This window comes from Mustela nigripes, chromosome 17, assembly GCF_022355385.1.
Source record: "Mustela nigripes isolate SB6536 chromosome 17, MUSNIG.SB6536, whole genome shotgun sequence".
In the NCBI taxonomy this organism is placed as follows: Eukaryota; Metazoa; Chordata; class Mammalia; order Carnivora; family Mustelidae; genus Mustela; species Mustela nigripes.
This window is the reverse complement of record NC_081573.1, coordinates 52,565,942-52,592,409: the sequence shown is the minus strand read 5'-3', so window position 1 is coordinate 52,592,409 and position 26,468 is coordinate 52,565,942. Positions and strand designations below refer to the sequence as shown.

Here is a 26,468-nt window from a genome sequence, read left to right as displayed (position 1 = left end):
GGTGGCTGTTTTGTTTGATTTTGTCTTTACTAATTGACAAGTCAGTGTGACCTCAGACAGAGAGAGGCCACTCTGCGTCGCGTGTGGAACGGCAGCTCATGTCTTAACAGCGTGCTTTTCTTTTATTTGCCTCTCAGAGAAATAGAGTCGTGGATTGTTCAGAGCGTGTCTATTTCTGGAGGCAGATGGATTAAAGGACCCACACGATAGTGGCCTCTTGGCTCTTTTGTTGTTCAAAATGAATCTGTGGCTTATGCCCTGGTAGAATGGAAGGTGCCTCTGCCATGCTCACAGAGCACAGGCTGGGAGATTCTCCATTCAAAGTGACATCCAGCCCTGTTTTTTCCCCCCACTAAAATTCACCCATTTATTTAAGTCATCCTACAATACAGAGTGGCAGAAAGAGAAGGGATTTGGGGGTGAGAAGCATTTCATGGCTCTGCCTCTTGCTGCTGACCTCAGGCAGCTCCATGCCACTTCCCTGAGTCTCCCTTACATTACCTGCGAGATTGGGATACCACATTCCCTCTTATATGGGATTTTTGTTTGGAGTAAAATATGTGGAAGTTTCCTGCTGCAATCCCTGGCACCTCCAAGTGCTTAATAAACAGGTTCTTTAAAAAGTATAATTTTAAAAACACAGTTCCCATAATAGTTTCCCATTGTACCCTATGATAATGTCGATTGAAAAATTAATAACGATCCCTTAAAAGCCTGTTCACTTATTGTCTCCCCAGTTGGACTCTCAGCTCCACACAGGCAAGTGCATGCCTTATTTTCTCTTACCATGCTGTTTCTGCTCTTATTCACTTATTTTTCCCTCCTCCCCTTACTTCTGTTAGACTGAGTGATTGAACTTTCTTTGTTTTAATCCCCTTCCCAGTCATTGTAATCCATGTACATTTAAGAAGCTATCCTTAAGTTCTGGACACAGAGTGATGCCTAAACGTCATCTTGTCACCTCTCCACCACGCCCAGACCTAGAACTTCGGCATGTGGTCATCATTTCTTCTCTCATCTGACGTGCTATTACCACCTGGACCGCAGTTCTACACTTGTGCAGACCTTCAGCCTTGGTCGGTCATTATCAGTCTGATGATTTTATAGTCATTCTTATATTGATTTGTCAGCACATTCGCCATGTTTCTTTGTTGGCTGTTACTCCATGAATGTCCCCTTTTTCTTTCTGAATATAGTTTTCTTCTTTCTGAAGTGTATCCTTTTAAAATTCTCTCAGCAAGGGTCTAAGAGTGGTGAAGATTCTTTTGCTGAAAACCTCTACATTTTACCCTTGCTTTTGGATGATAGTTGAGCTGGGTACAAAATCTGTGTTTGATGGTTGTCTTCCTTGGCACCTGGAAAATTTTAGGAGTTCTGATGCCAAAGCCCCCTTCCCACATACTACCCACAAACCATGCAAACGTCTTAGTTGAATTAGGATGAGCAAGAGTATAATTGAACCTGGCCTTCTAGAGAAGGCTAACATACCTCACCTGGGCTGTGCGCAGAAATTTTTTCCCCACATCTTGAAAAGGGCTAAACATGCAAATGCTGGAAGAAGATTTGCAGAGATTTACCCAGGATTACATGGCTCCAGGCCACGCTTCCCAAGTCCGAGGCCAGTGACCTCACTGCCACCTTCTTAGCACTCTGCCTGCTTTGGGGATGCTGCAGGGGAGCTCTGGTTTTGGTGTTTCTTTGCTTAGTCTGGATGTGGCTTGAATCCAGGAGGATCTTCCTGCAGAGGAAGAGAAGATGCAGGCTTGAGGGCTGAAAGCCGCTGGCCTATAGGTACATAGTTAACATTCCTGCCAATTCATCTCTGCCCACAGATCATGAAGGAGGTCCGGCGAGCACTGTGCAATGCAGCCACGGATGACAGCAAACTTCTGCTGCTCAGTGCAGTGGGCAGCGTATTCTGCAGTGGCCTAGATTACTCCTACCTAATTGGCCGGTTGTCCAGTGACCGGAGAAAGGAGAGTACCCGGATTTCAGAAGCCATCAGGTAAGCTCTGCTCATGTTTGGACGCTTTGGGACCTGCTTCCTTCTTGTGAAATGTAGCACATAAAAATACAGGTTGCTCAGTTAAATTTGAATTTCAAACAACAAAGAAATTTTGTTATCATAAGTCTATCCCATGCAACATTTGGGATATACTTATACTAAAAATTTATTTGTTTTTCATCTGGAATTGGGATTTTAATTGGGCATCCTGTATTTTTCTGCCAAAACTAGGGTGCCTTTGTCCTCTAGGTTAGATCCCACTTTATTCTCTTGATCAAAAAGAGATTTTATTTCTTTATATTAAGCCCAGCATCTTGTAATACCCAGGTTAGGATTAGGGTGTTCCTGTGTCTTGAGGCTGACATGGCTCCACACTGGGAAGAGGATGGAGGGTTACCCTGAGCATCTGTGCATTTGCAGACCCAGCAGGGTAGGGAGTGCTTCCTCCTCTCTTGCTGCCTTTGGGACAAAAGTTGGGATCCTGGGGCTGATATCTGACCCAACAATTGGTATCTCTTTTGGGACCCTGAAGGGTAGTTATTTCCCCAGTATTTACAGATTTATTTTATCATTTTAAATTTATTTTGATCAATTTGTTAATTAATTTTTTATTTTTTATTATGTTATGTTAGTCACCATACGGTCCCTCATTAGTCTTTGATGTAGCATTCCATGATTCATTGCTTGTAAATGACACCCAGTGCTCCGTGCCATCCATCCGTGCCCTCCTTAATACCCGTTACTGGGCTCACCCATTCCTCCTCCCCATCCCCTCTCCTCTAAAACCCTCAGTTTGTCTCTCAGAGTCCATAGTCTCTCATGGTTCATCTCCCCTGTGATTTCCCCCTTCAGTTTTCCCTTCTTTCTCCGAATGTCCTCCAAGCTATTCCTTATGTTCTGCAAATAAGTGAAACCATATGATAATTGTCTTTCTCTGCTTGATTTACTTCACTCAGCATAATCTCCAGTCCCGTCCATGTCGATGCAAATGGTGGGTATTCATCCTTTCTGAGGGCTGAGTAATATTCTTCCATTGTATATATTTATGAAAAGCAAGTGCATGTTATTTCCAGCAAGGGCTGTCGCTCAGCCTCCATCCTGGGAAGGGCTCAGGCTTGCTGCTGAACCTTGCTCCAAGCTCCAACAAGAGTCCCAGTGTGGTAACGCCATCTGGTTTCTCGGAAAGGAACACTTCTCCATGTGGTGTCTTGGAGCCTCACGCCTCATGTGAGGGCTTCTCAGGGAGTCCCGTCTCACTGTGCCTGGCAGTGTCACGTGGGTGCTGATTGTCATGTGGCCGTGGGAGCCTCCCACGGGATGCAGTCTCCAAGAGATGACGTGAGGTTGCTCTAACAGGTGGAGTTCCAAGTCCCCTCTTCAGGGAGAAGCATCCAGGGAAGTAGGCTTCAAAACACGGGTGTGCTTCCCAGTGCAGAATTCTTGCCCCACAGAGACACAAAAAGGCTGAGCACTGTTACTAGAAAAGGCATCGTGGCTGTGTGCTGCTCCCAAGCTTCCTGGCCACAGACAGCCCTGGCCATGTCCACAGCGGTTTATCCTCTGTTTGGACTCAGCTGTGCTTTTTAACAGCTGCCTCATCACAGGGTTGGGGGGGGGTGGAGCAACAGGGTCCCCAGTAAGCTTCCTTCATTTGGAGGACCATCAGGGATGGGGCGCCCATCTCTGTGGCCTAAGAAAAGCCTTGGCTGTAGCCATCATGTGGTTAACGGATTTCAGCGGAAGCATTAGCTGGATTTCTAGAAGCCCCAGATTTGAGGAGATGCTGAATGCATTAGCTAACGTCTTGAGAAACACAGCCAGTGGGATTTGAGACATTTGCTATCTCATAGGAAGGCGAGTTTCTCTTAGGCAGAATAGAGGGGGTGGCAGCAGAGGGAGTTCTTTCCAGTGTTCAAAGGGAGTGGAAGTTTCTAATTCATGAGCCTGCAACAACATCGGGGGAGGGTCGGGGGGTGCCCCCTAGACCAGCGGTTCACAGCCCCAATAGCACAGAGAATCCACAGGCCACTTTTCTAAAACCCAGCTGCTTGACAGCCCCGGAAATCTCCGAATCAGGAAGTGTGGGGGTGCTGCCAGCTTGTCTTTGCTCTTGAAGTTCCCTCAGTAGTTCTCCCATGCTAGAAGGAACAAAGATGGATGAGCAGCTTCACGGGCCAGATGGGGGCGCATACAGCACGCCCCTCTAGCGAAGAGTGCCCACGGGGTCAGAAAATGTACCGTGCCCATCATCGCCAAGTCCTGGGGGAGGCTCCAACTTCACCAGATTCGGAGTGCTTTCCCCAGCAGCCACACTCCAGAGTTTGGGACACAAGGTGGCAGAGAAGCATTTTCCAGAGAGTGTTCTGCAGATTTCCAGAGAAGCATCCTGAGTGAAGGGCGCTGTCCCTAAATTACTCTGGGCCACGCTGCAAGTTCTGTCCCTGCTTCTGCAGATTTTCCAGGCATAGGAACATATTTGCAGCCTGAGAAGTGTCTTGTGAAAGAACTTTGTTCAAAGTCTAGCGTGGCTGAAACATACTTTGGCCACAGAACCTTATAACCCACAGACAGCCCTTGCGGTTCCCTGGGGACATGCGTGCTCTCGTCTGGGCTGACCTCCAGGCTCGGGGTACACTGCACGGCCTGCCGCAGCACCCCCAGCACCGCTCCCTCCCCATCTGCCTCGTTTCCTCGAGAAAACATGCACACACGTGACCCAGTACACCGTGTTCGCTCTGCAGATGTTTGTTGAATGAACTAGCAGATGTGAGAAGAGCTCAGATGATTCATTCAGCACAGGCTTCTGTCCAGGACCCAAACAAAGCTGTCAGCCCCATCCTGCAAGAGAGGCTGCCCTCCCCTGAACTCACAGGTGATGGGGTGGTCTGGTGAGGAAGATTAATCGGCTAACCCGTGTGAAAAACTTGGTCATACCCAGCACACAGTCAGGACTTGGGACCGGTGTAAGGAATTATTTTCATTGCCAGTTCTCTTACGTCCAGCCACAGGTTCTAGCTAAGCCTGCTCTGACTGCGGAGTGGGCTTCAGGAGCACCCCTCTGACGGCCCCAGGATGACCACCACCGTGTGTATCTGGAGCTCAGAGGTCTCGTACTGGCTGACTTGGCTGTGGGCTTCGGCGGTGGGAGAGCTGTACCCCGGTGCTCTGGGTAGAGGAAATAGGTAGCCTGTGGCTCCAGGTGGAATCCAGACATCCCCGTATGCAGATTATTGCTTCCTAATGCCCCTCTGGGCCTGGAGGGTAGATCGCCAACCACTGAGAATGGACTGAGAGCAGCGTTTGCCCTCCCCAGCAGGTGCACTGACTATAATATTATAAGTAGTCATGAGTGAGGGCTCCTGAGTGCCAAGCGCTGTCTCCTTGAATTCCCATTTGGCCCCATGAGGACAAATCATTGACTTTCCCATTTGACAGGGAGGAAAATGGGATTCCAGAGAGTGAGTAACTTGTCCAAGATCTCACTACTAGTTAGGGACAGAGTGGAGCCGTGACTCCGGAGTTCTTGCTCCTTCTGCCACATCAGAGCTGCCCAACACTCAGGCAGGCAGAGAGCACAGGGCTCGGGCTATGTAGAGGAAGCTGCAGGGACCAGAGTCAGCATGATGGACTTTGATGCTAAAGAAGATGACAGGCCCTCTGCTCCCCGCCCCCCACTGTCCCACCACCCCAGTCAGGATCAGATATCTGAGCGGCAGTGTCTGTAATGCAATATCCTGTTTGCTTCTGTGTCCACTGGGCTCTTGTGATAGAGACCTTCTGCTTGAGTGAGAGGAAGAGGATGGGAGAGTGGTCTGTGCATTGCATTTTCATATCCAGGACATGAGCCCACAAGGCAGCTTGGACCAAAACACGATGGTGTTGGGGTGCAGGGGTGGAGCTGGGCATACTTGGTCTCCTTAGCCCTCCTCGGGATGTGAGATTGCTCTGCACAGCGCTCAGGTTGGAGACCACAGAGGGAAGGTTCTGGGCTCTGGAACTGTCTGCTCCCATAACATTGTATGGGCAGAGGTGAATTCCTGGAGGCCTGCTCTGTGGAGATTGGCACAGAGTGGGAGTGTCAGAGAGGTCCTCATGCAGTCCACAGCAGGGAGGCGTCCTGACAGGAAGGACTGTCTTTACTGGAAGTATTCCTCAATGGCTGGAGGATGGCGTGGCCTCAAATGCTGGGAGTCCTGCACTGAGTGGAAGATTTGGCTTGACCACCCCTGAAGTCCTTTCCAGCTCAGAGATGCAACATCCCGGAACTGTATGAAGGGGTTTAGAGGTGGAATGTTGGCCCCAAGTCACTCAGACCATGTGGTTCCAAGGACCCTGCCAAGAAGCACGATGTGCGGTACGGGCTCCAAATTGCATTTGGTGGTAAAAAGTACATGTTAAGGCCCGTGACTGAGGCCTGGAAAACTGGGAATCAAGGGGTCATGGTGCCAGAGTCCAGCAGTGTCCTTTTGGGGGTCAGCTGTGACCGGGCCGGCAGTGCTGAGAGAGCTCTGCTTTTCGCTCACAAACTGCCCCATTGGAGTCAGGAGACAGGCTGCCTCACGCCTGGGGAAGGGTGCATACTTGCATGACAATGCGCAGGTCGTGAGACACCCCCCACCCCAGGCTTCTCCCAGGGGAATCTGCCCCAGCGTATCACCATGATGCCCACATGTTTGCGTAAGGCTTGTGAGGGAATGGCAACAGCTGAGAAGGGATAAATCAGTGGGATATTTGTATGAGTGAAGTACCAGCTGCTGTAACGAATGACCCCTGAGTACATGTAATGGCTCAGTTGTGATAGAAATTTATTTCTTACGTTTGGGAACCTAAAATGGATACTACCGATTAGCCCATGGCTGTCCTCCAAGGGTGACTCAAGAACCCAGACTCCCTCCGTCTTGTGGCTCAGCACAGGCCCTCCAAGATAGCCAGGCCCATCAAGGTGAAAGGGTTTGCAGGCTGCACAGTGGGAGATTTCCTGCTCAGGGGTAGAAGTGAGCATAGGTTTCACTCACATTCCATTGGTCAGTGCTCAGTTCCTTGGCCAACAGCCAACTGTGAGGGAGGCGGGAAACTGTGCTCCAGCAGTAGACTCAGGAAGAGGAGGGAAGGGAAAGTGGCAAGTGGCAAGTGAATCCGTGTTACACATCTGCAGTCTTCACTCTCATTCTGGAAGACTCCTTTAACCAGCACTTACTTACTGAGGGTGAGCTCCAGTAGGCATGGACACCAAGCCACACACAAGGCAGACCTGAGTGTTTCTGCAAGGAGCTGAAGAGGAAGGAAAATCCAAAAAAAAAAAAGTAAGCAAGGAAATAATTAGGATAATTGCTAATTGTAATAGTGGTGTTTTCTAAGAACTCTCAGAAGGCCTGTGCAGCTCATGCATTTTGAGCAGACTTAAGGGAGTCAAGAGATGAGCCTGGGGATGTAAGAAGCAGCAGACCAAGGTCACAGCTGGGAGTATGGATTTTATTCTTGTGAGTTCTTGGTAGTTCCCAATCTTCCACCCGAGAATAATGAAGAATGTGGGCTTTACTAGACATCTTGGATCTTTCCTCCATGTCCAGATGAGTATCAACATTTTATGGATCTTAGATAGCAGCTATGGGAGAAGTGAAAAGCATTCCAGGGCAAAGAAAGTAGAGTTGGCTCTGGTTAAGGGGTACAGATGCACACTGGGATTTTGTGTGATGAGGAAGGGAAGGGGGATAAAATGTCTCCTAATCCAAGAGCCATGGTCCCAGATGCCTCACGCCTCCAAGGGAGGTCTGTGTCCTTCCCCAGTTTTGGTTGAAGCCACCACAACCACTGGATCCCTGTCAGTGTTCTAGAACCACCTTTGATAAGTCTGGCGACCCTTTGGGAGATTCAGCATCAAAGAATCCTAGGATTAAAAGAAAGGTTAAATATCACCTGTGCCCATCACCTGAAGCTTGAATTCCCTCTACAACATCACCCAAAGTGGTCATCCAGCCGAAATTAAAATACCTCCCACAGCGAGGCGTTCACACTTCCCAACAGCCATTCCACCTTCAGCCAGTGCTGTTAGAACATTCTTTCTCTCCTTGTGTCCAAATATGCCTCCTTGTAACGCCTTCCTTTTTGGTTCTCCTTTTGGCTCTGAACCTTGATGTTCAGGTTGCCTTCCTTAGGATATTTACAATTTGTTGGTATCCAGAGAGTGGTAACTGGGTGCAGTAGTGGGAAATGGGCATGACCTGGGCCCATCTGGACAAAGTGGGACATGATGTGGTCACCCCACAGATCTCTTTCAGAAAACGTGCCGCTGACCACCGGGTGTGCCATGCCTGTGGCTGCAGCTCGTTGACTCAGTGTTCAGGAGAAGGAGGCACTTGCCTGGTACCCACTTACCTTCAATGACCTGAGGGTGCTCCACAGCCCAGGGAAACTTATGTCAGCCCCCGCAGATTAAAGGGTGTCAAATAGGTCTCAGCAGGCCTGCCCACCTGTTAAAGAGGTCTTCTCTTTTCTCCCAGGGACTTTGTGAAGGCCTTTATCCAGTTTAAGAAGCCTATCGTTGTTGCGATCAATGGGCCTGCGCTGGGCCTGGGTGCCTCCATCTTGCCCCTCTGCGACATCGTGTGGGCCAGTGAGAAGGCCTGGTTTCAGACCCCCTATGCCACCATCCGCCTCACGCCTGCTGGCTGCTCCTCATACACCTTCCCCCAGATCCTGGGCGTCGCACTGGTAAGCCCCTTCGTTCCTCAGGCAAGATCCCTCTCTGGGAGAAGTGGCTTTGGGTCCCAACATGACCCCTTCTCTTTCCTGGATTTGGGATATGGCCCTTCATATGAATAGGGAGCCCTGGGGTGCACCCGCCCTGTGGAAGGAAGCTGCTGAGTGTCTCTACTTCCTCTGCCCTTTCCAGGGGACCTGGGATGAGGTCAGGCTAATCTTAGAGCCTTCAACCACGGGTACCAGATGCCAGTGGCAGGTGTGGCCAAGGGTCGAGAGCATGATGGGATGTTCACTATTAAACGTGTACTTTGTTCCCCTAAGTTAACATAATTCAGTTAGTTTACTTAATTAAGCACTGAACTAGTTAAAGCACATAATAGTTTAAGCTAACTAAACTAAGTTCGGTTTGTTTACTTAAGCAAACTTTGCCTTCGTTATCTCATATATTCTTCACAACAACCTGATACTAAGAGGAACCGTCTGCTATAGCAAACAATCCCGCAATCCTAGGGTCCAAACAGCAAAAATTTCTTTCTCATTCTGCCGCAGTCCAGTGTAGATGTAGTAGCTGTCCACACTGCCTGGGGTCAGGGGCGGGCGGCCCAGGCATCTTCCATCTGGTAGACCTGCCTTTGCTTCCAGTGAGTGGACACGAAGAGAGAGCCTGGAGGTTTTCCTGGGCCAGGCCTGCAAGGGGCATCTTCACCCCCACTCCCATTTCATCGGCCAAGATTCAGGGGTGTGGCCACACCCACCTGCAAGGGAGGCTGGGAAGTGTAGTCTTGCTGAGTGTCCCAGAAGCAGGAAGGGCTTTGGTAATCACAGGCAGTCCCACCTAGAGAACCTGTGTTATGGTCTCCATGACACAGATGGCAAGCTAAACTGGAGAAGTTAAGGAACTTGCTGTGTCATGTGTCAGTGAGCCGTCAGAGTGGTATTTGAGCAAATGGTGGAGTCCACTGTAGATTCTGGACCAGCAGCCAGGGGTGAGTGGTCAGGGGCCACTTGTAAAGCACACACCATGGCCAGTGCCTGGGAGCCGTTAACTCAGGGCGTCCTCCTACAGCCCAGGAAGGTAGGATAGTTGTTAGCCCACTTGACAGATTGGAGACTGAGGCTCAGAGAGGGTGAGTTGTCCAGGGTCACACAGTGGGAATGGCAGTCATGGGATCAGAACACCGATTATCTAGTTTTGGAGCCTGTGCTCTTTACCAGTAGGTTGTAAAGTAGGACCTACATCCGAGGAGTGAGTCTGAAATTGGGGGTCTCTGAAAGACAGTATTGTCTGAAATCAATTTGCATCTTATTGTAACAGCCTGTCCCTCTAAGGGTGCCTCCTGCAGACCAGTTCTAGAGAGTTCCAGCACCCACGTGTAGGTGTCGCTGCTATAGTATTGAAGAAGAAACCTGTCACCTTCCATTGCGAGGGACAGCTGTGACCTCCTGTTTGCTGAACCTCCTGTTAGCTCTGACACCGTTTGCTTGCTCTGCTGTGACAGATGCTCCTGGAAACTCTTTCCTCCATCCTCATCATTCCTTACTTCTCCTTGGCCCTCCAGTAATTTATGTTTGTTTCTGGCAAAGCCTTAGATGGGTCTTGTGGTTTGAATTTGGGCTCTTTGGAACAACTCAAGTGTGTGTGTTTTTTTTTTTTTAAAGATTTTATTTATTTATTTGACAGAGAGAAATTACAAGTAGGCAGAGAGGCAGGCAGAGAGAGAGGGAGGAAGCAGGCTCCCTGCTGAGCAGAGAGCCCGATGCGGGACTCGATCCCAGGACCCTGAGATCATGACCTGAGCCGAAGGCAGCGGCTCAACCCACTGAGCCACCCAGGCGCCCAAGGAACAACTCAAGTGTGTTTTAATGACCCCGCCCTTCTTGTTCCGTTTCCTATGTGGTCTCTGGCCTTGACATTCACACCCCCAACTCCAAAAGGTAACTCCCAGGTGATCCTGAAGGCCCGTGGGGTCAGCACAGTCGCTGCCTGCTCTCCTGACACAGCCGACTGAGTTCAGTGCCTCCTTCTGCCCTTAAGATTCCCAAGATTCTCCTTCTCCACACCGCAGGCTGAGGTCAGTGAGTGAAACCCTCAGGTGCCAGGTGCACCGGGACTTAGGGAGTCCTCACTAAAGTGTGGCTGGTTCTGAGATTCTGCACAGGGATGCACAATCATTTTGACGCTCCCTGATGTCTCTTTGAGATACCCGTTCTGAAAAATGTGTCCCCTGTGTTGCATTACACACTAAAACCGCATGGGCACTCTGATGACCAAGGATTGAGCGGGTTATCCCAGCAAGCTTCTCTAAGCTTGTACTGGTCACCTCCTACCTCCTGGCCATTTCACTGGGCACTTTCCACAGGATGGTCTCATCACTCTTCTGAGCATCTGCAAGGATGGGTCCTCTTGCTCTCCATTTTACAGATAAACTGAGGCATGGAGAATTGAGAGGAAATTCTGGAAGATGTCGCTCCTTCTTTGAGCCCACAAACCTAAGTGAGATCCCAGTAGGCAACAGGCATTACTTACCTGCTTGGAAGTACAAAGATGAGTAGCAGGGAAGCCATCCTTCACAGTCCCGCCCGTGGGCACTGATGCATGGCTGGTGTGGTGTTTCCCTGCTCTTTTGTTATCTCACTGGATCCTCCCAGGTGGTAACTCGTACCCACTTTAGAGATGAATAAACAGACTCAGAGAGGCAAGAGATTTGCATAGGGTCTCAGGCCAAAGCAGAAGGCAGAGCAAGAGTGTCTGATCTGTGCTTTTCTCTACCCTCATCCTGTAAACCTTGGCCTTCCCACCAGGGGAGGGGGGTTCCTATGCCAGCAGCCCTACCGCTGCACTGGGATAAGATTCAGGGGTGGTTAGAGAACGCTCCCAGCAGGGGTGCCTCCTGAGTGAGTCTGGAGGAATGAGAATCCCCATTCCACCCCTTCCATGTGGGCTTTGTCACTCTGAGGGTAGCATGAAACAGGAAGAGAAACCATGTGATCTGTGGAGACCACCGGCAGCCTCACACCCACCAGCACCACCTTGTCTCCGCAGCAGGGCCCGCAGCTGGGATTGGGGGGGGGCATTCGGATTCTGGGACTTGGGGTTGGGGCTGCTCGAGGCTGCTCACAGTCTCACCAATGGCGGAAAAATGAGGCAGGCAGGGAGCCCGGGAAGCAAACACTTTCCCTTTTGATCTCGGCCACCGTGCTCTGCCCAGAGTCAGTGCCACTCCCGTTCCTCCCTGTCCTTTGTGGTGGCAAAAATGTGTCTAGTGTCCAGTCTTATCTTTTTCTGTCTCTCTATTATTTCAATCATTTCTGAAACTCCAAGAATGTTGCTGACGGAGACATGTTCTTGCCAAGTGTGTCCTGTTCGGCTCCTTGTGTTCTGCTCCTTCCTTTCGCTTCTCCTTCCCGAGACAGAGGTGTTTCTAAATAAGTATATGACAGAGATTTGTCTTCAAACCTCCAGCCAAATGCATGCTGTAGGCTCATTACCAGCCTGACAAATATCTCTGCTCTGGCATGAAGGATTGTCCTTTGGGTCATCATGACCCATCAGTGACAGCGAGAACAAAGGGGAAAACAGACACAGAGATCCAGCAGCCGAGAGAGCCTGGCATGTCCACATGGATCAGGAGCGGCCCAGCACAGAGGGGCAGCAGATGGACGGCAGGTCGGGGAAGGGAGTGGCTGCCGCCGTAAGGTGGGGATTTATCCTGAAGGACATAGGGACTCCATCCCACGGTGGTGACCATTATACCCTAATTATCAGCAGGAAAGTCACTTGGCAAGTTTTAGTGGTGACTGCACTGGTCTGTCTTATCGGTCAGGCTCATCCCAGGGCATGCATGACAGCTGTGAAGTACAAAGCAAACGAAAATTCTCTGGGGAGTGGGGTGTGGAGGAAACCGCAGAAGTCGGGGCAGGAGGTGGTCGGGTCGGGGGCTGTTTTCACCCTTCACACCTGGGCAGAGATGTGCACAGCCCTGGGCCACCAGCAGAGATGCGGCTCTCTGCATTGGTGTGTGGTAGTCGTGAGGACCTTTCTGGCTTCCAGGGATGGAGACACTTTTAACGGGCTTCACACGGGAAGAAAGGAATTCAGTGGTTGCCATAACTTGCCCTTGCAGAAGTGGAACCTTCTTTGGGGATGCTGGGGTCCCACAATCCAGCTCAGTCAGGAAACCTGTTCTCCATCCCTCCTCTCTTTACGGACCCACCTCTCCAAAGAGTGGAAACACAGCCGTGGGGGACCACGGACTCCCTGACTTCCGCATGCAGCCAGCCAGAGAGTGCGTTTTGGCCATCGCCTCTAGCTGGGAAGCCTCACGGAGAGCTTTATCACCCAGGGCACATATCTGTTCCTCTGTGGACCTGTTGTCATGGCTGGGGTGTCAGCACAGAAGTGTACGTCTTGTGGGTCTGCTGCCGGATGTGGGGAGGGTTGTTGGGCAGACGCACCCAGTCAATATGCGGCTTCCTTTGGGAATTTGAGGAAAGCTGTGGGCCCTCTGCTCAGGAAGATGCACCTGGACACAGATGTTTGTAGGTAGTTCCCAAAGCTTACCTGAGAGCTGAAATTAGGGAAGCAGGACAGTGACACACGGCAAGCCCAGGCCTTGCTAACAGACGTGCGAGGCACTCTGGGCTCTCAGCCTTCCCCTGCCTTTGCTTTTTTCAGGCCAACGAGATGCTGTTCTGTGGGCGGAAGCTCACCGCCCAGGAGGCGTGCAGCCGGGGACTTGTGTCCCAGGTCTTCTGGCCAACCACGTTCAGCCAGGAGGTCATGCTGCGGGTCAAGGAGATGGCCTCCTGCAGCGCAGTGGTGAGTTCCTGTGTCTTTGTGTGCTTGTCCTTGCAACAGACCCATTTTACAGATGAGGGTAATGAGGCTGAGAGGGACCAACTGACTTGCCAAAGGTCATGCAGGGTGTGTGTAAGACCATAAATGCCTCCTCTCGGGGCCGAGAGCTTACATCCGGGGACGAACAGTCGGCATTCATAGAGATTCCCCCGACATGGCCAGCCTGAAAACCTCACAGAAGAGATTTACACCCTGGGGTAGAGCACGTTGCCTTAAAAGAAAGTCCCAGACAGACACACACAGAAGCACAAAACATCTGTAGTTTTCAAAGAATATGAGAAACAAAGGCACATGAGGACAAAGGGTGTTAAACCATCCTGGAGATGAGAGAAACCAGGGCACGCCGACCTCACATTTCATTTCCACCCACCGAGTGTGCAGCACATGTGAGCATCGCCGTTTGACTCCGAAGGCACATCGGAACATGGATAAATAAAAACGCCGCTGCGGAGGCGCCAGATTTTAATTAAGTGTCGATTTTATCTCCGAAAGTCACTCTGGGCGCGGTGTGGGAAATCCTGTCGGAAGGGGGAGCAAAGGCCGCTCCTGGAGCCGCAGGGCTGGTCTAGGAAATGAGAAAGGTGACTTGGGAGAATAGTGTTGGGGTGTTGGGGGGTGTCTCTGTCTGTGCTTTGAAGTCAGGGACGTGCTGGGCTGGATTTATGGGGTCAGACCCGTGAGTGTCCCTTCTCTCTGTCTGCGCTAAACCCCTACCCGCAATGTCCCCGCTGCCATGTCTCTGCCCCTCCCCGCCACCTCCACCTGCCAATGCCTCTCCCAGTTTGCCTCATCAGCCTGGACTGGGCACCTACTGTGTGTAAGCTCCACCCCCAGGAAACCTGACTGTGCCTGGGATGCTGATGGTGATGGAGAGGTGACGGGCCTGCCGTCGGTGATCACGTATTATGAGCCACGAGCTCTGCCGATCTCTGTACGAGGACTGTCTTTTCATCTTCCTGCTAACTGCTGTGACCCACTCGTCCCACTTTGCTTGGGACTCTCCTGCTTTTAGCACTGGGAATCCCACGTCTGGGACTCCCCCTGGCCCTGGGCGAACAGAGACGGTTGGTGAGCCTAGGATCAGCTGCACAGAGAAGCCCGCAGACGTTCTAAGCTGAGGGCACGTGAGCGCGAAAACTCTGGGGAGTTCCGGCCATGGCCCGTGGTGGTGGGAGGGACATTCACGTTGAAAAGGAAGGCAGGAGAAAGGCCTCAAAGCTCCATCGAGGAGTCTGGTGTTTGGGCAGTGCGGGTGCTCAGGTGAGCCAGCTGTAGAAGAAACACTGCAAGGCAGTCTTTGCTGTCTACAGTGGTGACTTCAGGAGCTTTGGGGTGAGTCGCTCGAGAAAGGACTCTGCGACCTGGGAGCCGGTGTTCTTTGGGGCACCTCTTGTGAGGCGGGACGTGACCTTGGTCTGCCGGCCCATTCTCACTCCCCTTGGCTGCCAGCCCAGGCCGAGGAGGAAGAGCCCAGCTTCGTTCTGGCGTGCAGGAGCCAGGGAGCCCTTGTCTTACGTTTTCCGCTTGAGAACACCTTGGGAGAGCGTGAAGCGAAGCCTTGACGTCGGCAGAGGGGCTGGAGGCCAGTGGGAGGATGGAGGATGCTCGGGTGCCTCAGTGTCCCCCACCCAGCGTCTGCGGCAGAGCAGGGCAGCGCCCCTCTCCCCAGCCAGGTCAGCCACACATGCCGAGCAGCACGGGCGCCTTTCTCCTCCGAGCTCACGCCCTTGGCCGCAGCATGCAGATAAAAACACCGCCTCCGTGTGGGACTCCCGTGAGGACGGAAGGAAAGAGGGCAGGGAAAGTGCTTCTCCTTCTGCAGCAGCGCTGCTGTCACTGCGATCAGTCCCGCCGTCACTGCGATCAGTCCCTTGCTGTTCCTCGTGCGTGGGATGATTTTTACTGTGGCTACATTATTACTGCCATGCCCCTAATATCACTGCTCTTGTTGCGGTGTTGCTGCCGTAATACTCTAGTATCATCCCCACCACGTTACTGACGTTCCCAGCGTTACTGCTGCTGTGATACCGCAGCGTTATTACTGCTGTCGCCACCGCAATTACTGCAATTTTTCATCTTCCCGACTGCAGTGATGGCCGGCGTTCTTGCTGCTGCTCTTACTGCTAAAGCCCAAGCAAGAGGCACTCTTGGTGGGGTAAGTCCTCTGGCTACTCTGACGGCCATCACTCCGTTCTCTTACTCTGTGATGCCACCCGTCCTAAGTTAGGCCTCATTGTCACCGTGGCGCAGGTCATCAGAGTGAAGCATGGGAGGTGAAAGCGTTGCTTCCCAAACTTTTGCATGACGCCCATAGAAAATGATTCTGAGTTTATGTCACCCTTCGGTCCAGGACAAAACTCTTGTGGTCGGGGGTAACACGGGCCCCACTCCGCCATGCCGGGGACCGAGGCCTCAACCCCTTGGCATGCCTGGAAGCCCATTCCTGGCATTGCTGGGGACACGGGCCTGGCAAGTTCTAGAAGACAGCAGGCAGTCTCCTGTGGCTTTGGACTTCGGAAGGTGAGCTGGTGCCTCCTAGGCCAAGTCCGTTCTTCTGGAGCAGAGCCCCTGGGGCCGGCTAACGAGGCTTATGCGTTTCCCTTCAGGTGTTGGAAGAGTCGAAATGCCTCGTTCGGAGCTTCCTGAAGTCTGTGCTGGAAGGTGTGAACGAGAAAGAATGCCTCATGCTCAAGCAGCTGTGGAGCTCCTCCAAGGGCCTGGACTCCCTGTTCAGCTACCTGCAGGACAAGATTTACGAAGTCTGAAGAGCCCTGCCCACCCACCCCAGCGCTCGAGGGCACCGGACTTCCAGCCTGGCCCTGCGCTTCCGAAAGCCGAGCACGGTGTGCGCCCGCTAGGGAGCTCGTCAAGGTGTCTCTCTTGTGTCCATTTCCTCCTGTCCTTTGGTTGCTCCGCATTGGTTTGATTTCGTATAACAGATGGGAAACGCAGCACACTCGGCCTCCCCCGTGGCTCCCCGCCCCACCCCCGCCCCTGCACTGGCCAGAGAGCTATCGAGGGCTATATCTTCCCAGGCCTCTGCCAGACGCTGTTGTCCTCACCCCACTCGCTGAAATGCACCATCCCGGTCCAGGAAGGGGAAGGTCAGTTTTCCCCTTCCTTCTGACTCAGGCTGTGTCTACACAGTGCCTCTGCTTTGGAGACTTGGCTATAAGGCTCTCTCTGGTTAAGTGCAGGTCCGGTGACAGGGGACGATCAACTTAGGGAATTTCCAGACCGCCGAGCAAAACGGTTGTATAGAGCGAGCCTCAGTCTTCTCTCTGATGCAAATCTGTGTGACTTTTAGGGCTTGGTCTTAAAACCCAATTGAGTGATTTGCAAACCCAGATATTGTACGTTTAGGAATGTTTTTGTTAAATATCTATTTTTAAAACAATGTAAGTGGAAATTCTGATAATTTATGTGTATTATATGTAAAGCTAGTTTTACAAAAACATGAAATACTAGGAAATTTTTTTCTTTAATCAAACTTATTTAATTTATTTATTTTTGTTTATATATTATGATATCTGTCGTTGGCACAGATATTATTTTCATACTGCCCTGGACCAAATCCCATACAAGGTTCATGCTGTTTGGTGCATTCTAGCAATGAACCACGCAGAAATAAAATCCGGAGAGATGTAAATGGAAGGAACCCTGTGGATAAAAGGAATAGCTCTGCACCAGATCCTCCTCACGTAAAATGGTTCTCAGACATTTTATTATTCCATAATAATTGAATACCCATTCTTAGGAGAAATTATGGGAGAGTTTTCCCTTCACCTCTGCCTCCTTGAAGGAAATAAAGGGGCCTCCAACCTGAATGGTCCTGAGATATACCCAGTCCCAAATTCATGACGTCAGGAAGAGCTAACGGGTCCTGCCTAGGGATTGCATATTGTCTAGAGTGAGCCTTTTGTCTTTGGGGCAAATGTCTGAACTTGGATTTCAGAATCCATTTCTTCCATGTGGACCACTTTGTCTGGTTTTGGCCTTCCATATGAGGTCAGGGAAGAGCTCCCACTCTGCTGAGCCGTCAGTACGTCTCAATCATTACATGTCTAGAGGCAAAGACGATCTTTATTCTAGTCATTTACTTACATCAGGGAGAAATAACCAGGGATGAGGTCTCCTGTCCCAGGGCCCCTGGGCTGCATGGGGGACCCCAGCATCTGAATTTAGACCATCATCCCAAAGTCCATGAATCAGCTGCAGAGAAGGGGTGGGGGTTGGTTTGATGGTTTGAGTTGAGGAAGAGAAAGGTAGACCTCGGGTTTGGAGCAGAGGAATGACAGGAGCGTGTTCTGCATGAGGCTCAACCCTCCTGGGGGTCAGCAGATCCTAAGAGTGGTGGGGTGGTTCCGTGTCCGTCGCAGCCCCTGAGTATTCTCAGAGGCCTCTTTGCCTCCCTCTTCTCCTTCCCTGTGTGGTCGCCAGCCTGTCTTGGCCCTTGTTGGAGACAGTGAGTGGAGCAGGGAATGCTGGGCATGGTTGTGGGGAGGCTGTTGCCACAGTTTTCCATCTGCCCTGTGTTAGAAGAGCAGGTTGAGTGTCTACAGTAAGGCTGGACACGTGGTCCTGTAGACAGTGAAATGTGACATTCATCTGGGTGCGATCCCTAAGACGGCCTTGGCTCTCTCTCTAGAAAGCCCCTCTCCTTATGATCCTTCCCCATTGGAAGGATCTCCAACGATAGGGTAAGAATGTGAAACTGTTACTAGGATAGAATTCCTGCTGTTAATTTGTAGGTTCTGGTTATAACAGGAGGTGTTTTGAAAGACGGTCTATGTTTTGGTGGTTTCTACACAGTCAGTTCAAGGAAGATGTTCCACAAATTGGACAAAAGTAGGTTAAATCTGCTTGCTGCCGGGTAGATTGCATCACTGAATTCTCTACTTTCTGGATAGTTGCTTGATAATTTGGTGATGAAATCCAGGTAACTTTTAGCAAACCAACCTGGGATGGAAAATGCCAGACCTGTGGATGTGTCTGGGTTTACCCTAAGAGCTTTCTCGAAACAGGGGGCTCAGGCTTTCACTTTTTGTCTTTGGTCACAGCACCTTCTCCCCACCCATGGAATCCCTCCTCCCTTCTCTTCACTCCGCCTTGTCTCCAGCCCACCCTATGTCTGTCCCTTCCCAGAGCCTGGGCAGGGCTTTGAGGAACTGCCTGGTCTTGGCAGCCCAAGCCCAGAATTCACCTTGGCGTTGGAAGAACTTCTGTGGGTGGGAAGTGAGGGTACTTCCTCAGTGGAGGAACCTTGTAGGTAACCCACTCTTTGCTGTCCTGCATACCCCGCATTAGACTCCCCACCACCACCCCGCTCTAGCCCTGGGTGATTAGCACCCAGCGTCCTGTAATGGGGCCAGTGGAGTTAGCAGCCCCGTTCCAAGAGGACCCTGCAAACTTTGCCAAGGTGGTCAGAGCTGCCCCCCATTCGGAAACCACACACACAAACGATGATGTACCCACATATTCCTTCCTGCTTTTAAATAATGTCTGTAGGCAAAGACCATCAAGAATTACTCTCTGAGAATGAAATCGGACAGCTCCGAGAAGGTGGTAGAGAACTGATTTAAAACGTTCTACTTGTTCATTATAGATTAAACTAGGAGATGTTCTCTCTGAAGCATGATGATGTTTCTTCCATATGAAGTTTAGTATCAGGATGGAAAAATAATGATCAAAATGGACTCTGATCAATGCAACTGCAGCTCTGAATACCCACATTGAAAAAAGCCTTGACTGAATGCTGAATTGCATTTCCCATTAATTGTTGGTTCAAAAGATTTTGTAAACTTTTTTTAATTTGAAATTGAGTCCCTTTCATGCAATTTTCCAATCTAGTTTCTGTGGAAATTTTTTAAAGAGAAACAAATAGAAACATCTTCAAATCTTCCTAAGTGAATATTTAAAATGCAGAATTGCTTCTTTTCTGTGTTTCTGTATTCAGACACTTAGATCTGTTGTACATATTAGTTTAGACGCTCCTACTAATACACACAGTATTTAAGACTCTAAATGAGATTTCTTAAGTATTTTATTTTATTCTCTGTAAATGGTTTTGTATAATCTTTAAAAATCTACACTTTGCCTTTGTAGATATTTAAGGGAAACCATTTGGGGGTTGTCTTGCATGTATATTTTTGTTGTAGACAAGTGTTGCTCAGTTATTTCTGCAAATTTTGGTTGAAATGCTTACAGACTTTAATACAGTATATATTTTCAGAATATAAACTTTTGTATTTCTGTGGTAAGTTAGGATATGCGTTTTGGGCAATCTTTTCCATTAACATCACTTGTTCTTTTAAAAAATAGCATACTGGTTTGGTGCCAATGGGATTTATTTTATTTTTTCATTAGAATCTACTGATCTTACGTGGTTGGAGAACAGGTTAATTTTCTTTTTGTCAGAGTAATTGAGTTTGAAGTATAATTTGAAAATGTATTGAATTTGTGGATAAGCCTTACCATTAGGATCAGTAAAATTTCCAACCTTTGCAACTACGTATGTAGTTGAGGACCTCCCCATGAAGTCTCACTGTGTGGCAGTTGATAGAGTCTGTGAACAGAGCCTTAAGCTTGTTGCAAAAAAAGAAAAAAAAGAAAAAAAAAAGAAAAAAAAAGAAAAATAAAAGGGTAATACGGGTTGTTGTTTCTTCCAAGCAACATAAGCCATGTTGATGGACTCAATGCAGTCTGTGAGTCATGGCTGATGGGAAGAGTTTGGTTGAGCTGACGGCAGCAGGAGCCAGGTAGGCAGCTTGGTGATTGTCTTTGGTCATATGAATGGACCAAGGGCAGGTTTTCTGGAGCCCTCTTTGTACTATTCGCATGGTTTAGACATGGTCACAGGGAGGGCTGCTGGTCCACCATTTGTTCTGAACAAATGGCATTTCCTGCTCCTGACCTTGGCAGTTGACCCCGGGTCCCTCGTGGATGACCTGGTACCGGCCAGCCTGGCTGAGGTCAGCACTCCTTGAGAGGTGTTAACAAAGTTTACGTGTGAGTCTTGCTGTGTAGACAATCTGAAGTCAATTTCAGTTACGTAATCAGCATTCCTATGTGTCCTGAGTGTCTTATCAATGAACTATGTGTGTGAAGCCATACTTAAACCTGAGTTTAGCAGGGCAAAGGCAGACTAGATGAAGAACATCACGTCAGCTGAGGCTGTTCACCCAGGGCTGTTGTAGTGAGTCTAAGTCACGGGGCTTGTCGGTGGTGCACCCACTGTGTCTGGGATCTAATAAAACCAGCTAGGGTTTGGACTTAGATTTAAAAAAAAAATGATGATTCCTTTTAGTTGGTCACACTTCCCTAGCTACCAGCTGATTCTCCTTCCTATTGCTTTCAGGATGACTGGAGACCAGGGCTGTCGTGTGGCTAATGTCAGGTTATCTGAGTGCATCTCTAGTAAGTAAAGTCTACTGCCAGGGTGGAGATTGGCTTCCCAGGTCTACAGTGTGTGCGCAGCCCAAAGAACTGAGGTCTGGTCTGAAGCCTCAGCTAGTGTCTGTCCGGGCTGACCATGCCTCACTGGTCCAGCACCTGAGCTGATGCTGGCGCTCGCTCTTTCAGGGGACCCCGGGAAGTTGGGAGGGTATAGAGTGTTCCATCTGGTATTAAGTTTGTCCCTGTGCCATTAGTCCCAGCTGGAAGTCATTCGCTGATGTCCACGTTGACAGGATTGTGAAAATATTGCCTTTCATAAAACCAAGGACCAAAGAATTCCATTAATCCAACAAAGTGCGTGTTTCATAGACGGTGGGCTCATCCAGCCCGAGGTGTGCATTGCTTTAAGGCCCACAGAAGCTGCTTACTTCCACCAGCCTGGCTGGCCATGCAGACAGATTTGTTACCACCTTGAGAAGGCTCTGAAAGATGAGTTTCTCCCACTGAAAGTTGCTCTGTCAGGTGGGGGTTTCTGCTGTGCACTCCCAGCCTTTAACCATATCAGAAAAGGTAGAGGTCTGGCCACCTTCCAGATGACCTGACCCGTGTAGACTGTTCCATCTGAGTAGGACCTGTGTGAGTTTTAAACGTGTCTACACGGAGCAGCACCCCCCAGTTGCTAAATTCCCACCTCCTTTTGTTCTTCATGGACCCATTCCAATTCCTGTTTGGCATGAGAAGAATTTCCCTCAATTCTCACACCAAGGGATGCTCTATTTTTCATTCATGATGAAACCACCCATCTGTTAACTGGTTGAGAAATGATTGATGCTGAAGCAGTGGTGTTCTAGTGGTAAGGCTTATTACCAAACTTCTGATAATGAAGCAGGCTACCAAAAACTTACCCAGCCCACCCTGGGAGTGTGTGGATTTGATCGTGGGTGTTGCACACACACCAAAATCCAAGGAGACCTTTGCAAATTAGGCTACTCTTTTTCTTTTGCCAGGTTATCATGGGAGAGTCTTTAACTAGTTCTGAATATTTGTAAGTATGAGTACTTCATAGAATCATAAAAGCAGGTACAGCTGACCCTTTCTCACCACATTGTAAATATTTCCCGAGACTGGGTGCAGTACTGAGGGATAATAATCTTCTGACTTATCAAATGCTGACTGTCTAGAGCAAATCGTACACTCTCTTTGTGAATGGTCCTGTAACGTGTATGAACACATTTCTGGGTGCCTTAGAAGTTGTATTTTTCATGTGTGCTAATATGCAGTATTTATACATTGTGAGAAGCTGCTTTGAATAAAAAGGTTGAAACTTCATCTGCATTTGCTTGTGTCCATAAAAGTCACAAACCTGTGGTTTCTGAACAGAGAAGCTTCTGGGCCCCCAGGGGGTTGATGCGTCTAGGTGGTGTCTGCGTTCGTGACTTGAGGCTTCAGGGGTTTGGGCTGGTCGCCACTGTGCGACAAGAGCATGACCCCAGAGGACTGTAGAATGGGGGCACCCAGGGAACTCTTTTTCAGGGGGGTTGGTATAAGCATTCATCCCTTCCCTGGTAGGTGGAAGGTTACTTGCACAGGGCTGCCTCCTCACCAAAGATAACCCCCCGTAGAGCTTGACCTGGCACGACCCTGGCTGCCATACTTGGCTAACCACAGTATTTGTCACTGTGGAGTTGTGTAAAAGCCTTTCACACACAGGATCTTGTTGCTTCGATCTTCACAACACAGCTCTTAGGAGAGACACACGGAGGGGGGGCCTCTGGCTTCCAAGGCCTGGCTCCAGCGACATTGGAAGGAAGAAGTTTTTTGTGAGTTCATGGCAACAGGATTCTGGGAAAGGGGTTTGCACAAGGTCAACATCTGTCTGTCTATCCAGCAGCAGTATTGAGCCTCCTGTTCTGTCTCAGAGCCTGCTCAGGTGCTAACAGGCAGAGGTTACTCAGATAGTCCCTCTCTCAAAGGGGCTCTGGGTCTAGGAATGTGGGAAAGGTGGGTAATCCTGCCGGGATTCTCAGATCGTCCCCGGTGCAGAACCAGAGGGAACACCTTCCTGCCCGATTGTGAACGCCTCAGAGTGGAGAAGGGGGTGCACTAGGAATTGCTCATTTTCCTTTGGGTCACCTTTCGGTCCCTGTGGGCCAGCCAGACTCGGCTGGAGACCAGGATCTTCCCTCTGCTGGCCTTCCTGCCCTTTCTCTTTCTGTTTCTGGTGTCATCATCGTCCCCATCGTTGCTTTGTGCACCTCTTTGCCCTTTCTGAAAGGTCTTGACTCCATCCTACGTGGTCAAGGTCACACCTGGAGAGTCCTTCACTTCTAACTGCCTCTGGTCCTTCCAGCAGCCCGACAGAGGCTTTTCAGAGGTTCCTAGTTTGACGTGTATAAGACAAACCTTGTTCCTTGGACCGCCCCTCACGGGCCGACTTTGAGGGGACATTCTGCTCAAGAGCCCCTTCACCAACAGTGAGAGGCAATAAAGAACAGAGATGGGGCTGGGACTCACATCTGGTCCGACATCAATAGCAACAATTAAATGATTCACCAGGGTAGTGAGTAAGCAGGAACAGAGTGTAATCCCAAAAGGAACTTTATTTTTTTTTCTTACCGTCCCCTAAGTCTGGTTAATGGGCTAGTCCTAATCCGAGATGAAAACACAAGTAGGAACTTTCTGGTAAATAATTGTTCCTTAAAGTCACACACACAGTTTCAACTCAACAATTATGGGGGTGGGGGGATGGGTAAAATTAGGGGAAGGAGATTAAGAGGTAAGAACTTATAATTATAAAATAAATAAATCGGGGCACCTGAGTGGCTCTGTTGGTGAAGCATTTGACTCTGGATTTGGGCTCAATTCATGATCTCAGGGTCATGAGTTCGAGCCCCACATCAGGCTCTGTGTCAGGTGTGGAGCCTGCTTGGGATTTTCTATCTCCCTCTCCCTCTGCCTGCCCCCCATGCTCATGCGCATTCTCTGTCTAAAAAAACTAAAAAAAAAAAAAAAAATCACAGGGATGAAAGTTCTAGCACAGGGCGTGTCATCCACGGTATTGTAATGACTTGTGGTGGCAGATGGTAACTGGTCTTGTCATGGTGAGCATTGTGTAAGGAACGTAACTGTGGAATCATTATGTTTCACACCCGAAACATACAGTATTCTATGTCAACCATAGTTGAATGTAAAAAGAGAATTTAAAAAATGGCCATATCCCAGTTAGGCAATGTTTTTTACTTCATTCAAGGTTAAGTTTCCCCTTATTCTTGGCGAGCCTCACTGTCTCTTCTGGCTGTATTGGTGGGGAGCAGGAAAGGTTGTACGAGGACCAGTCCACTGCGTCCCCTAAGCTTTAGGAGTTCATATAAACCTCCCACTGAAACCCCATTTCATTTCAGATGAAAGGGGAGCCCTCTTCATTTATTTTCCTGGTGTGTGTGTGTGTGTCTGTGTGTATCATGGTGGGTAGAATTCCTTACAAACCCTTCTTGATAGATGTTAGATGTATCACACCTAGAAACTATTCAGGGTCTTGTAAGCGATTTCAACATGTTGGGGAGTCTTTGTGTGGGAAGCACGTGCCATAGGGCCTTATGAGTTGTGATAAGGCCCCAGCTTTCCCTGTAAGTGAGGTGGGAGCCCCAGGAGGATCTGGAAAGGTGTGACCTGGACTGACTTGTGTGTTGACAGATTTGCTCTAGGACAATAGGCAAAAGTGGGCTGAGGGCAACGAGGCCAGTCGGAGACTTGCAATTGTCCAGCTTCTTTCAATGAAGGCTTGAGCTGGATGGGGCGGTGGAGGTGGTGAAGGTGTCCTGAGCTGCTTTGAAAGGCAGACCATGATTTGCTGCTGGTTGGTTATGGAGTTAGAGGGCAGAGTCAAGGGCAAGTCTGGGATTGTGGGGCATGAACCGCTGAAAGCTAGAATTGCCCCTGACTGAGGCAGGCAGAGCTTTGGGAGAGCGGGTGTGAGTGGGGGTCCCAGGAGGTCTGCTGAGACGTGGTATCATATGCACAGGTGTTTGACCTTGCTCAGTCTTTGAGGATTACTGTTGTGCCTGTCTCATAGGGGTTTTTTTAAATGATGAGATGCCATTCACACACACACACACATATTTGTGTTATATATGAGATTTTATATCTATGAGATTTATTTAAATATATAAGTGACATTAATATATAAAATTACATTGTATATATAATATTTCAAACAGTTGTTGGCACATATCCTTTTTAATGATTACATGAGATTTGCATAATGAGATTTATATATAAATGAAATTATATATATAGTATTTACAATACTTGCTAACATATAGTCACTAACGATTAAATGAGATTCTTATATATAGGCAAGATTTTTATATATATAAGATTTATATAAGTGAAATATCATTATATATAATTTTTAGGACAGTTGTTGGCAGATAGACACAAATGATTGAATGTGATCTATATATACATATGTCACTTCTATATATAAAAGATTTATACAAATATATGAAAAATATAAATGAGATTATGTACCTACATAAATGAGATTTTATCTAAAAATAAAATGTTCTTCTGAAAAGCTGTTGGTACATAGTCACTCTGTAGTGAGGAAATGAACTTGACGTATATGCATGAGATTATATGTGTGTTCGATTTATTTAAAATATGAGATTAGGTGAGTAGGGTGAGTAGACCCCTACATACATATTCCCCCCATTCACACCTGTCCTTAGGGCCACTGCTGGCACATCACTGCCAAATCAGTAGTAGCCATATTAGTACTTATTTTGTGCACTGCCGTGCCATGAGGCTGGGGATACCAGTCAGGGGACTCAGTGCAGGTGTGTGTGGTGCGAGCATCTGCTGGCCCTGGCCCTGACCCAGGAGAAAGCTGGGCAGGATGGGTCAAGTCTTGGTCTCTCCGATGAGAACGTGTCTCTGCTGGTAGCCAAACGGAGTTCTGTCCCCAGAGCAACTCCCTGCTGGTGACACCTGGCACGTCCTCCTCTGGCTGGCCTCCGTGTCCTTGTCTCCATGTGGGACTTGCGCTGCCTCTCTCAGGGTCGTGAGGATGAAATGCGAGCCCGTGTAAGACCCGGGACACCTTCCCTCCGGGATTCCACAGAGCGACCCCATCAAAAGCTCTTGGATTCTGAGGTTTCCAGGGAGGCCTGCACTTCTCCGTCCTGCAGATTGCGTCCTGGAAAGGCGGATGTGGTGGCGTTGGACCAGAGAGGGACTGGGAGCCTTCCTAAGCTGGGGTGGAATGAGAGCCCTTCAGGCATGGAGCCCAGTGGAGAAGTCAGCATCTGGGAGGGAACAAGCCTGAATGGGGCACCAAGCTGGAGTGGCTGGCCTAGAGCCAGCACCCAGGGACAGAGCCACTGTGGGAGATCCAGGAGGGAGGGCAGGTGGCAGACTCTGGGCACTTTCACAGGACAACTGCCAACTTGCCCAAGGATGGGGAGTGGGCCATCCAGGGTACCAGGTGGGTGGAAGCAGCCGTGTGTG

At 49.4% G+C, this 26,468-nt stretch overlaps 1 protein-coding gene across 1 annotated transcript in view; it reads left to right on the top strand.

The window, feature by feature from the left end:
• CDYL2 (chromodomain Y like 2) overlaps positions 1–22,289 on the top strand; it is a gene marked incomplete at its 5' end in the record, with an annotated part of 165,665 nt that extends 143,376 nt beyond the window's left edge. The window contains 4 exons of the mRNA XM_059381635.1: positions 1,833–2,005; positions 8,506–8,716; positions 13,383–13,526; positions 16,172–22,289. Of these exons, the coding sequence (XP_059237618.1) occupies positions 1,833–2,005; positions 8,506–8,716; positions 13,383–13,526; positions 16,172–16,330 (687 nt within the window). The remainder of the gene's footprint in view (positions 1–1,832; positions 2,006–8,505; positions 8,717–13,382; positions 13,527–16,171) is intronic.
• Between the last annotated feature and the right edge of the window lie 4,179 nt (positions 22,290–26,468).